Source organism: Gigantopelta aegis, chromosome 9, assembly GCF_016097555.1.
Source record: "Gigantopelta aegis isolate Gae_Host chromosome 9, Gae_host_genome, whole genome shotgun sequence".
NCBI classification, from domain to species: Eukaryota; Metazoa; Mollusca; class Gastropoda; order Neomphalida; family Peltospiridae; genus Gigantopelta; species Gigantopelta aegis.
In genome coordinates, this window is record NC_054707.1 from 52,709,920 (window position 1) to 52,724,565 (window position 14,646).

Here is a 14,646-nt window from a genome sequence, read left to right on the forward strand (position 1 = left end):
ACACATGTGTTAACAATTTCAAGACATACCACTGGCTGCTCCTAGGTGATGACCAGGTCACCAATGCCATACATCCAATGAAAAAACAGAACGATAAATCGATTACACTGTGACATATACATGTAGTTAACCTGAGTCATTTGTCTGTGATGCGTAGTGCAAGGGCTGAAAATAACATTTAGTCAAAAAAGATGTTAAAATATGCTTATAACCTGGTTTTTGAGGATATGTAAGAAATAGAATGATACATTTGTGTCAGTTAGATACCATTTATCTTACAACTTGTTGTTTAAAAACGTATCAAACTCACTTTCGCTTGTTAGATACATTAAAAAAAAATAGTTGTAAGATAAATGGTATCTAACAGCCACTTATGTATTATTCTCTATGGATACTTGCATGTAACTTAATAGAGACTCATAAATATAATGATTAAATAATGTAGAAGAAAGCTTTGGAAGCCTCAATAGACAAGTGTTCATCAGTGTTGCGTTTTCCTATACGATGCTATAATACTGAATAATCTTAGAATAGTTTTTTTGAAGTTATGTCACACAAGATGGTATTTAAAGACTTGAAAAGCTGGCTAATACACAGAGATATATGTACCCATTAAATGACAGTCTGCAAAAACCATTTATGAGTTATACCAAAAACAATTATAGGTAGGACTGGTTATCCATTTTATTTGGCATATATAGTGAAAAACCCTCAAAACTGAGCCTTCTCTAATCTGAACCAGCCTCGGTTGCGTCGTGGTTAGCTATCGGTCTACAGGCTGGTAGGTACTGGGTTTGGATCCCAGTCGAGGCATGGGATTTTTAATCCAGATACAAACCCTGAGTGAGTGCTCCGCAAGGCTCAATGAGTGCACTGACCAGTGATCCATAACTGGTTCAACAAAGGCCATGGTTTGTGCTATCCTGCCTGTGGGAAGCGCAAATAAAAGATCCCTTGCTGCTAATCAGAAAGAGTAGCCCATGTAGTGGCGACAGCGGGTTTCCTCTCTGTGTGGTCCTTAACCATATGTCTGAGGCCATATAACCGTAAATAAAATGTGTTGAGTGCGTCGTTAAATAAAACATTTCTTTCTTTCTTTCTCTAATCTGAAATTCCTTCAATTTGTCTGTCCTTGTTTTACATATCAGCATAGAACTCAAGCCATAAACTAGATAACTCTTTAAACTAGACTTTACTTGCTCCTGTGGGTGTCCGGTTTAGAAAGAATTCCTTAAATTAGTAGAATTACATAAGCAACCGAAACTATTCTCACAATTTTGAGAGATCTGTTTCAGTAAGAAATATATAACTTCTTACGATTTATGTTCAGATGTAAGATTCCGTAGCTGTGCATGTAAGACAATCCATTTAAGCCTTGAAAAGACAAATTTATGTTTTCTATGTTGAGGATTTTCTTATATTCATCCAGTTTCATCAGTTCCTTCAGCTGCTGTCCTGAAAAATTAAGCAATGTGCAGGGTATAAAATTAGAATTTTTCAGAGAACCAATATATTGTTCGTGTGGCTTTTGTGTTTGCACGAACGATTTTCTTCAGTAGTTGGGATACAAATGAAATGGTTAATGGAAACGATATTCAAACGAGAATCTGAGATGAGTGATTTTTGTAGCTTTTCTCCTATCATAAATACAAACAAATATTTTGTGTGTTCTAGGACTAACTTAAAAGCTACCAAGCGAAAATAAAAATCAGGTTCGTTTGTCCTAACCCGACCAAGCCAATCCAAGCCAATAAGTATTGACATGTTCATACACCACTAGAGTTTCGAGCATGTCTATCCCGGGTCCGGTCTCTGGATAACCCGACCAACCTACAAAAATCAACCCGTGTCAAAATCATTTTTGACATCTGGGTTTTTTTTATTATTATTTTATTTTAATATTTAACCAATTTCAACTTAGGCTTCAACAAGTATAAATTTGATCTGTTGATGATATTTTAAAACCTCGATATAATTTAACCAACATTTATTAACGTTAGTTTCAATTCGTTGGAAATGAGAAATTCTGTAAAATGCTATTCATAGTGACGAGAGCACAATTTTCTCGCGACTGTGGCACGAGATCTCGCACACCGCAGTGCATGATCGTAATATGTGGTACATCTAAATCAGTCTTATGGTAGCTGCATAGGTACTTTCGCGTGAGCCAAATGAGGCTGTATTGGCATGCTCTGACAGTCACAAAGTTAATATCAGCAGTCATTTTGTCCGACACTAGGTACAGTCGATAGAATGTCATCGCGTTTGCTATTAATAGACCTGATTCAGTCCGAAAGAAGCTATATAAGTGTTGAACTCTGAGGAGAATCTGCAATCGGCTGACTTACTCTGATTGGCTTGGAATAGCTGTGAGAGAGATTTTCATTACACCCGCCAAACGAAATTTGAAATAATTAAGTCATGGGAAATCCCGAATGTTTTTATGCGTGTAGTGTTTTACATTTAAAACATGTTTAAGATAAGATATTGTTTAAAAAAATAAAGAAAAAATAGGACGTTTATTTTGTTTTGGGGGTGGGGGACGGAACTCTTACTGTGGCTAAAACTCGGGAGAGTCCCTTTAATTTCCGAACGGCATATGATTTTGTGCAGGTAGCGAAATGATCAAAGGGAACGTGCAACTATGTAACCAAACTTTTTTGAAACTGCGCTGACTTTGTATCACTGCAGTGCCTACAAAGTGTCGACTTTGTATCGACTGCCAGTGTTCGAGATTAACAGTATCCCGGTATCCCGGGGATACCAGAATTTAATTTTGGATACCAGACTTCAAGAACCCAGTATCCCACCGGGATACCATATACAGTTCTTATATTGGGGTTTTTTAAATCCTGCATTTTCATATTTTGCTGAAACAGTGTAAGTCGTCATTTATTGATGAAGTTAAGTAACAGTATTTTTGAGCTCTTACTCAGTCTAATGCTATGCCGTAACAATATCTCCCCCAACTCGTACCCAGTCTAATGCTGGGAACCGCTAAGTGGCTATTGTTTTTGTTGGATGTTTCCTCCCTTCAAATTTTATTTGAGATATTGAGTCCACATCTGCAGAAAATTTGATACAGGTAGGTTTATCATTAGTAATGTCAGAAACACTGAATTACTGCTAAATATTAATTTATGTCAGTATTACGCAAAAATAGATGCAGCAAATCTTTTTGCCAATTTTGCCAATGTTATTTATGAATTTCATTTAAGTGGGATACTAAATTTTCAGGTGGGATACCAGATTTTGAATTGTTAGTATCCAACTGGGATACTGCTCAAAACTTTTAATCTCGAACACTTGACTGCGATGCTGATTTCAAACGAATACATTGTATCTTTCTGACACCAGCAATAAGGCTTATTTACTTCCAAAAACAGTAATACTTTTTTTTTTTAATTTAAAAACCCAAACAAACATTCTGACGAAAGATTACAGCCTTTGCACAAACGATCTGTCGTTTATGTTGATATTGGTTTTGCATAACCGACAGACGAATGACAAAATCGTTCGTGCCAAATTTTATGCCCTGAATATGCATATACAGATATCTTAGAATTTCTATGCAGGAGTAAACATTCAGACACGGCTGTTCTGCCACTCATCAAATCTGCCATGCATTGTAAATTTTACACAACTGGAGAATTTTAATTTAATTCGGCCAAATAATCTCATGTAATGATTGATATGTAGCCCAGTGGTAAAAAGCTCGCTTGATGCATGGTCTGTCTAAGAAGAGAAGTATCATATGCCCTATTTTTAAATCTGGATCAAGAAATGAGCCAAATAACTATAGAGGGATTTCATTGACCGATTCCTTAAGTAAGATTTTTGCATCGATTTTAAATGATCGCTTGCAAGGCTGGAGTGATGAAAATTTAATAATTGAAGAAAACCAAGCTGGCTTTTGTGCTACTTACTCAACTATTGACCATATATTTACTCTCCATGCAGCTATTAATTGACAAGTATATTTGTAAACATAAGGGAAGATTTTATTATTGCTTATTTGTATTACTGGCAATCACAGAGTATTCATTTCAGCTAATATGGAGAATATGCACACTCTGATATTTGCAGATGATGTTGCCAGACTTGATGATACATGCTCTCAGTTACAAACCAATATTAAAGATTTTGAACAGTTTTGCATAGCTACTGGAATGAAAATTAATCTTGATAAGACTAAAGTTATGGTATTTAGAAATAGTAGTCCCCTTCGATCATATGAAAAGTGATTTTACATGGGATCTCAAATTAAAGCAGTTTCTTTTTACAAGTATTATGTTCACTCCTATATTATCTTAGAATAAAGCTCAGCTCTGTCTTTCTGCTCAGGCAAACAAATCTTTGTTGACACTTTACCGGTACCACAAAAGACCAGGAAATATACTGTTTACAGATAGCTTTAAATTATTTGATGCCATGATAAGACCAATAATATGTTATGGATCAGAAATATTGGGTACTAGCAGATGCAAATAAAATTTTGTAAATACCTGCTTAAGGTTGGGAAATCAGCAAAAAATTATATTGTGTTGGGTGAGTGTGGTAGGGTCCATCTTCAACTTATTTATATGACAAGAGTTATCAAATATTGGTGTAAACCTATTCAACTACCACTTTTCAGATTACCTTGTTAAAGTTATTTGATGTTAAAATCATCAGATGATGTTGGGTACATTAATTGGGTTACAAAAGTGAAACAAATTTTATTTAATTATGGTTTTGGTTTTCTATGGCTATGTCAGGAAGTAGGTAATATTGATTTGTTTATCTCATTGTTTAAACAGAGACTCTATGACAATTTACAGCAACAATGGTCAGCTGCCTCATGTTATTATTACAATCAGTATAAATCTCTATTGAATATCAAACGGTACTTGCAACTTAACTTTGCGGTACATGTCAAAAGGGCCTTGTCATAGTTTAGATGCAATAACTTTGGATTAGCTTTAGACACTGGCAAATTTAACAATATAATCTATGAACAAAGATGGTGCCCTTTTTGTAGAAATAATAACGAGTTTTTTATTGAATACCAACTACATGTATTACTCGAGTGTAAAAAGTATACAGACTTAAGAAAAAAAGTTTTTATTTTATTTTATCAATAAATATTCGCATGTACCACCTTCGATTATTTTTGTGAAGCTGATGTCACCTACAAATGAACTATTGCTGTACAATTTGTCATTGTTTTTATATCAGGTATCTGTAATAAGAAAACTAAGTGATGATGTTTTAAAAGTTAACCACTTGCATACGACAAAATATATATCATGTTTCTTTTGGTGTATTTTGGACCTGTGGCCTTAATATTGAATAAACTTGTTGATGTTGTTGTTGGTCAGTCTAAGATCGATCCCTGTCGGTGGCCCTTTGGGCTGTTTCTCGTTCAGCGAATCCACCTTGAGTGGAATATCAGAGGCCATGGTATGTGTTATCCTGGCTCTGGGATAGTGCATATAAAAGATCCCTTGTTACTAATGGAAAAATGTAGCCAGTTTCCTCAAAATTACCAAATGTCTGACATCCAACAGCAGATGATTAATAAATTAATATGCTTAAGTGATGTCGTTAAACAAAATAAAATTTAAACTTTTTGATTGATACTGTGATGGAAATACTGGTTTGTTTGACATATAGAGAGGAAACATGCTACATTTTTCCATCAGTAGCAAGGGATCTTTTATAAGCACCATCCCATAGAGCGGATAGCACATACCACAGCATTTAAATTACCAGTCATGGTGCACTGGCTAGAGTAAGAAATAGCCCAATGGGCCCACCGACGGGGATCGAGCAAGTGCTTTACCACTGGGCTACATCCTGCCCGGGGAGACAAGAGACAAAACATATAGCCCTGTGGTTAGAATAAAACGACAGCAAGAGACAAAAACAGTAGAATCGCAAAACAGGTCTACACGGACATTAGTTATGAAACCCCGAGATAAAAGGATTTATTATGTGTTTATCCCTGAAATACAGCTCTCACCTGCATATTCCATGAGGATTTCTGGTATCTCATCTTTGATGACAAAACCCAGGAACCTGGTGATATTGGGATGATCCAGCTGCATCAAAACATCTACCTCCGTACGGTGAAATTTATCTACGACCTGAAAATCAAAGGATCAAATTATAGCATTTATAATATAAGTCACTTAGGTTGCTTATTTGTCTTTTTACCTAACAGGTTCTCATGTACATGAAACAAATATATAATCTTGTCAAAAACAATAGGCCTAATCTACCATGGCTTTATAAGAGTTTTTAATAGATTAATTTTTATTATAGCTATACCTATTCTCATGTTACTAGATATTTCTTTTTTTTTATTCATACTGACTAACCTACTTCCCACAGGTGTGTGTGTGTGTGTGTGTGTGTGTGTGTGTGTGTGTGTACATGTACGTACATATGTGCTTGCAACTGTAACAACAGTTTAATTTTTATGCCCAACATACCTACAAGGTCCACACCAGGCTGTTAGCAAATGCCACAACTAGAGAATGAATTGTTTTAAATGTCATTAGTTAAACACAATGGGCTGAATTCACAAAGCCTGTTTTTTAACAACTTGTCTTCATAAATTCATAGACTCCATAAATGTGGCCCAATATGCTAAGTAGGAGTGTTTATAATAATGCTTGAGTAATGAAAAATCAATGTCAGTCAAAATTAATGTAAATAACAATGATTTTCTCTGTTGGATGTTCGTGTTAAAATTTTCAAACTGGTGATATTGTAAACACTTTGTTCTACTACACCCTTTCCAAACTAAATATTTCAGTTTATAATTCAAATGCATCTAGTTTTATCATCACACTGCTATTATCATATAGAATTTCATTCCCAGATGGATAAGTCAACGTGAGGGCTGATACAGTATATTCACTCATTTATATTTCCCGCCATTTTGCACACGACACTGACTGCAATAATAACATCACTGTTCGACTTTAATCTTGATAATGGTTGATTTAGGGGTTTTTTGAGAGAAATACCTTGAAATTATGAATTGAAAAATTGGTTTTCGGCAAATATTTTTGCTTGACAACAATGGCCGAATGTCACAGTCATTTTCAATAATTGATAGACGACTGCAACAGCAAATTTCACAATAAACTTAAACCATTTTATCAACAACGAAAATGACTAAATATTGGGATCTTGATACTGAACATCTGGTCACAAATGCATGTAAGTAAATGCAACTTTATAATTTTTTTGCCTTAGTTTAATCAACATTGACTGATAAAAAATATCATACAAATAAAAAAATAAAAACAAAGAAAATAATACTCACTGATTCACATATGAACATCATTTTTTGTATTTATAAAATTTTAAAATGTGTACCCCACTCAACATGGTTTTTTTCAAAAATTTATCCAGAAGTCTAAAGGTCAAGACAAAAGTGAACATAATACAAACCTGTTTGCCAACGAAATCGGTTTTAGTGGTGAAATGTCTGCAGTAAGTGACTTTTCCAAACGCCCCTCTTCCAATTGCTTTTTCCACAGAAAATTCATTGTTTTCACTGAACTGACAATCAGCTGATGGGTGGATAGCCTGAAAAGAAAATAACATTACACACTTTTCGTCTATGTAAAGCAACTATATTATAGTATCTCTTTAATCAGTCAGCATTTTTAAAAATAAAAATATTGATGATTAAATAACAAAAAAATAAACTCCTTCATCACTGATGAGGCATTTTGGGTTATAATTATTTAATTGTTTAATATCATCGTCCTTAACACAATCGTCGGTGGGCTCATTGGGCTATTTCTCATTCCAGCCAGTGCACCACGACTGGTATATCAAAGGCTGTGGTACATGTATGTGCTATCCTATCTGTGGGAAAGTGCATATAAAAGATCCCTTTCTGCATTAGGAAAGATGCAGCATGTTTCCTCTGATGACGAGTCAGAATTACCAAATGTTTGACATCCAATAGCCCATGATTGACGAAAAGAAATTGATTTATTTTGGAAAACAAAAAGAAAAACTAATTACGGCTAGAAATTCACCAAGGTTATTTTGGAAGATTATATAAGAAAACACTAAAGACAAAATCCAGACAAATAACATAACCTGTGAGCAGTGGATAAATATTTTAGTTCTCTCTTAGGCACTATGTCTGGGGGAAATGCTTTGGGTATAGAGTCTAATGATTGTTTATATTTACCTACAGATATATTGAATTGTCCTATTACTGAAAATGAGATTAAAAGCCAAATTGGCTGCTTAGGCAATAATAAAGCCCAGATGGCATCCCAAATGAATTTTTAAAAGCAAAAAGTTTCTACCTGTCACCATTATTAACAACCCTATTTAGATTTTTTTTCTTCAAATTTTCATTATTATTCATACTTACCTAGTACTAGCACAACAACTATGCTATACAACCTCAGTCATCTCCTCCACTGCAGAATTGTCTTCCCTTGCTGGATGTATATCCATATCTGCACATGGGCAGACCATCGTCCTCGATTCAAAGTCTGTAATGACCGAATCCAGGGAAGACCCCCTAGGGGCAGGAGGGAGGTTACCGTCATTGTGCTAGTACTAGGTAAGTACTTACCCATTCGATCCAACGTGAATCGTCTGAAGTAATGACAAGGTGTAAGACGACCAAGACATACAAGGTATAAAAGTCTAAGTGCTATTAAATATCAAGACCCGAATTGATAAACATTTCCCCCACCCCCGCATGAGGCAAAACCATCTCACAAGTGAAAGGAAAAGCACTAGACTGCCCCAGATAGTAACCACACCCTTCCCGAAAAGGTGGCTCAACTATCTCCCGACACGACCTGTACGAGCTGCCTACCGGAATAGAGGTCTCCCTCGTCTCCTGGCTCGTCGTACGGAAACAACCTGCTGACCAGCAATCACCGACTGGATACGTCTGGTACCATCGGGACCAACTGCCATGTCACGAAAATAGAAGCGGTCGAACGTATGTCGACCCATCCACACCCCTGCATTCATCACCGTGATAATATCCAAGTAATCATGAAAATTCAGGGAAGCTGAGATCGCTCGAATCTCATGAGGCCGAACTGAGAAGTTCCGCAGAACATAATCTCCTGCCGTCTCATACACCTGCTTGATGGTTGCAGCAATCCATCGAGACAAAGTATTCTTAGTAATATCTCCCGGCTGTTTAGTGTAAGAAATAAACAGCATTTTCTTCCCACCACGAAGAAGTGTAGTACGATGCAGATAATACTTTAACGCCCTGACTGGACAAAGAAGACGGTCAGAATTATCAGAAGGCAACGTACGAGACAAACTTTGAATGATTGCCGGAGGAAACTCCTCTCCTGGTGCCTGGTTCTTAGCCACAAAGATGGGATCAGTCCGCAACGTAACCGACCCATCAGGGTTACAATCGACCAAATCATGCAAGAAAGCATGAATCTCACTAATACAGCGACAAACCGCAAGAAAGACCAGGATAAGCATCTTCCAAGTCAAAAGTCGAAGAGTGGCAAACCGCAATGGCTCATAAGGCGGACCCTTGAGTGCATGAAGAACCAGAAAGACTTCCCATTTAGGCAAAATGGAAGGCCTTTCAACCGTGGATTGCAAAGATTTGTGTAAATCAAGCAATACGAGATTCGTGGAAAAGTCTGTCCGACCATACTGCCTGAGAGTAGTGAAGATGGAAGAACGATGACTTTTGACTGTCTGAACTTTAAGCTTCCTTTTCTGGACCAGGTAGGTGATAAGGGATCGAAATCCTGTTCACCTGCCCCAGTTGACCGGCGCTTCGAAGAGGAGACGAGTTCAGCAATTCGTTTCGAAAAGCCTCTGCCTCGCAGGGAAAACTCGACAACCTCCACGTGTGAAGCCGGAAGACCTCCGGCTTTGGGCACTACAACGGCTGCCGCAGCCACTGGCTGAGCAGATCCGGAAGAGGTGGCAAGCACACCGGTTCCTGCACTAACAGTGACAGAAGCTGAGGAAACCATGGTTGGGCAGTTTCGCCACCAGTGTCACTCGACACGGTTGCATTCCGACCTTGGCCAGAACCTTGCTGAGTAAGACTGGGGCGGGAAGGCATACAGATCCAACCCCATCCATCCATGCTCAACGCATCGTACTCCAGAGCCAGAGCATCGGGAACCGGTGACACAAACACTGGTAACACCGAAATAATTCGTAACCCCAATTATCCCCAAAACAACGTATGTCTTGGTAAGGGCTATGGAAAAGAAATAAACAAAAATACACTTTAATGAAACATTTCACGTGATACAATTAACGAAAAACCGAAATTTTGCAGAGCTCGTTAAAAGAACGTCTACAATGGAGGACTGTAGAATTGAGAACAATGGTCTGCCCATGCGCGGATATGGATATATACCCGGCAAGAGAAGATAATTCTGCAGTGGTGGAGATGACTCAGGTTGCATAGCATAGTTGTTGTGCTAGTACAATAAGTTGAATAAGACTAATAAAAGTTAGTTTTATTTAAAAACTATTTATCAGAAATAAAAATCCTTTTTAATTCTCCTTCCCAATGTTCCAAGTATAAATAAAAGGTATAATGATGACTGGTTGTATTAAATGATTAAAATAACCACCTCAAACTTTAAGTGAGGACGTGACATTGAGCCAGGATGTGACATTCAAGATGGCATGTTAAACTGAGTAAAGAATAAAAATGTACTAAATCTCTCTATATAGAGAAATTGGCAAAAATGACTTGATACTGCACATGCACCTAAAAGAAATTACTTTTATTTTCAATATTTTTGCTCTCACCATCAAGATTCGGAAACGGAGAAACTGGACGTTCGGGGGACCATGTTCGAATATTTAACATGGATTTATGTCGATACAAAATATATACTATTATCAATTAATTCTATGCTTCTATGTTTGGACCAAACAATGATATTGATAATCCACCAATTTAAAGAATATTGTATTTATACCAAATGTTCCATTTTGTGAATCCAAACTGGTGTACACGTACAATAAATATTGTGTTAATGAATTGTTCAAATACAATGAGCTGTTAAAATCTTAAGTTTATTCCTTGGCAGATACAGGTATCCAAACATGAAATTGATGAATTAGAATATATAAACCAACATTCCTCCAGTGAAGGATGTAATTGATAAATATACATGTGGAAGATACATTTGGGTTGGGTGGATTCAAATCAATTGTGTGGTTGAGATTTTTGATATTGTCAACCATCAACAGTTTATATTAATACATATTGTTGACAGTTTGTCCTATCAGATAATGATGAACAGAAAGAAGAAACTGTCCAAAAACTATAATTTCTGTACTGATTGGGGGTTCATATTTTGAATTCCAATTAAATCAGATGATCATAAAAATACCAACAAAAGGCCAAATATAATAATATATTAATTCTAAAATATATGGTAAATTGCAAACAAACATTCTACAGAATTAAATGTCTGGCCTACCATAAACTTATTCAGTGTCATTGATAGTGCATCTGTAGATATCTATGTCAATGCATGTTAAAAATGTTTTTAAAACATTAAAAAAAAATTAAATTAAAATTTTAAAATAATAAAGTTGAAAAAAAAAAATGTGTTGTGCACTGAGGTGAACATTCACAGATAGAACTATAAATGAAGCTTTACTGATGCGGGACATGTAATTTATCAGAAATGTAGCTACATTTGTACAATCAATGTTGAGCTAAATGCAAAAGTTGATGCCGCAGCCAGTGAAAAGGTTATATCTATACATCGTCTCTTTAGTTTGTACATGTATTGTATAGTAAAGACAAAAATCACCAGACTTAGCAACATCAGGATAAACAATTTTGTTGACAGTATGGTCACTGGTTATAAAGGTATATTATATTATGAATGTTGTATGAGAACCTTTTTTTGCACAATGACAGTTCAATTAATTAGGATTTTATGCACTTAAACGAATACTAAAGCAAGCCTTTTGGACTGGTACATAATGCACATTATTGCTTAATATCAACAAGTATAATCGTATAGTTAATTAATAAAACGGTTAAATGGGACGGCTATTATATATAACAGGCGCAGCTATTTTGTACCATCCCAGTGAATACGCCCTCTGGCGAGCTGGTGGTTACGTAATACCTAACATGTCACGTCAGGAATTAGTCTTCGAACTGAAGAAACAAAACATACCTGATTTTTGCGGATGCATTGCAATGTTTTGTAATAATATCCAACCCAGTAACACAGCAACGTGTATATGTGGTTTATTTTTCAATACAAAATAAACCACCATTGTCAAAGTGTTGAAATAACTATATTATATTTTGTATATAAATTAACTCACGTACTGAAATAATAGTCAGAGTGTTTTCTTGGTTAATTGGTCTTTTCTTTCCGTGGCCTGTACCTGTGGTTCTTGATTGGCAGGTGTATATTTAGACGGTCCCCAGACACTGTGTCTAGACACACTAAAAAGACGTGCCTCTTTTATTACAGGGTACTGTGTGATAACCTCAAATCGTAATGGACTTTACCAGCCGTCTTGCTTTATTACTGTAATTCTGTAAAACCCTTGATTAAGTAGACTTTCCCATCTAAAATCACAAAACTGACCAATTACGTAGTCCCCAAGAAAATAAAATTATCACTTGGGTATCGTGAGTGGTCGAACGTATCCTACCAATAGGCCTAATAATATGCATTTTTTTCTTTGGATTTTTTAAAAGAAAAAAATACTACAACTCCATTTTGTTATATTGATGCAAACTGAAATATATTTAGTTAAATAGTTTATTATACTATCAAGTCATTTACGTTGTTTTACAAGCGCCTTGTCGTAAATTAGAGCGTTTGTTTACACTGTGCATAATAGAAAAGTTGGACCTGAGCTGACGTCACTTCGCCCAAAGCTATACCACCGGACGTCACAAAAACAAAACAAAATGGCTGCCTCCAGTTAGCAGGAATAATCATGTTTTTTTATTAATTCTAAAATTACGTGTTTTTCATTTGTTAAAGTGTCAGTATGACATTGTGTTGGTGGTCCAGGTATGCATCTTTCCAACACATAAGGCTCTTGTTTAGTCAACCTTTAATGTGATGATAAAAACACTTAAAACAAGTAAATATCACTGATTTCATAAACTAACAGTGTTTCATTAGTAGTATTTGATATACATATCATTTATTAGTTGTATAAGTGAACTGGACAAAAAGTTACATCCTGGCTCGTACTGAAATTTTTAAAAAGTAAATGTTATATCATAAAGAATATTTTTTCAGTAAATTGCTATATGGCATTTAGAAATAAGACTGGATTTTGTGTTAGAGTCAGAATGTCACGTCCTGGCTTAAATCATTACCATGGAATGACCCAAGAGCAAAACCCCACCAAATGACCACCCCGATAATGAGACCAATCCATTAAAAAGGCCAAAATATTTTATTATATTTTGTACTAAAAAAATTCCCAGTTGGCATTTTCAAAATATTCTGACCCAAATAAAATATTTATTGTAAATAGTTTTAAATTTTTTAGTACAAATTATTTGGTCTGATATATATATTTTTTCAAATACATTTACATTGGTTGTTAGTTTGCCTCAGTTTAAAACAATTCTCGAAAGATATCACACTAGAATTTATGTTTTGAAAAACTTACACATTTTGTAAGAGGCTGGAAGGACCCCGCTCCAACCCCGTGAATTTCTTTACCAGGACCGCAAAAATTGTAACCATTAAACAAAAATGATTAATTTTTAATTTGCTGATATTATAAAAAATTTTTTAAATGCAAATGCTAGTAGTCATAAATAAACTAGCATTCCAAAAATATGTACATTGTTAGAAAGAAAGAAAGACATGCTTTATTTAACGACACACTCAACACATTTTATTTAGTCATATGGCATCAGAAATGTTAAGGACCACACAGATACTGAGAGAGGAAACCCGCTGTCACCACTTCATGTGCTACTCTTTCCGATTTGCAGCAAGGAATCTTTTATATGCACCATCCCACAGACAGGTTAGTACATACCACGGCCTTTGATATACCAGTCGTGGTGCACTGGCTGGAACAAGAAATAGCCCAATGGGCCCGCTTACGGGTATCGATCTCACACCGACCGCGCATCAAGCTAATGCTGTACCACTGGGCTACGCCCTGCCCCTTAGAGCCCGATGACCAGTGAGTGGAAAACAAATAAACCATCTCGATGATGATCGAATGAAAACAAATATCAATACTTTCGATTTCCTTTCACATGCAACAGTTCACTAATCAATATATGGCTATCAGTAATCTACGCCCCATCCCTAAAATGAATATACCTACAGATGTAATTTTATTAAAGTCCAAGTTAACAAAATGCTGCAATGTCAGTTTCGCCCCATTTTCCTGTAACCACTGGGTTGACTGGCACCCAAACAGTTGTTACTCTAACACAGTGCAGGTGTAATGATGTAAACGGTGACCAGTCTGGTCAGGTCAGGGTTTGTTAAGGTTGCACACAACCATAGCTTTTTTGCGAACTTCCAACATAATTTGCAAGAGTTGCAAGAAATTATTTTCAAGTGTATTATAAGATGAATTAACGCAAATTTTAAAATGTACCTACATATGACAGAAAAAAAATTGGTTCCCATTTTA

General features: G+C 35.9%; 1 protein-coding gene across 4 annotated transcripts in view; it reads right to left on the bottom strand.

Annotated features, from left to right (window-relative positions):
* The window catches only part of LOC121380750 (probable myosin light chain kinase DDB_G0275057), an 86,672-nt gene that overhangs the window by 6,998 nt on the left and 65,028 nt on the right, over window positions 1-14,646 (bottom strand). For all 4 annotated transcript variants that reach the window (XM_041509715.1, XM_041509714.1, XM_041509716.1 and 1 more), the window contains 3 exons: window positions 7,447-7,584; window positions 6,005-6,128; window positions 1,318-1,455 (listed from right to left, as the gene is read on the bottom strand). In XM_041509715.1, coding sequence (XP_041365649.1) covers window positions 1,318-1,455; window positions 6,005-6,128; window positions 7,447-7,584 — 400 coding nt within the window. The remainder of the gene's footprint in view (window positions 1-1,317; window positions 1,456-6,004; window positions 6,129-7,446; window positions 7,585-14,646) is intronic.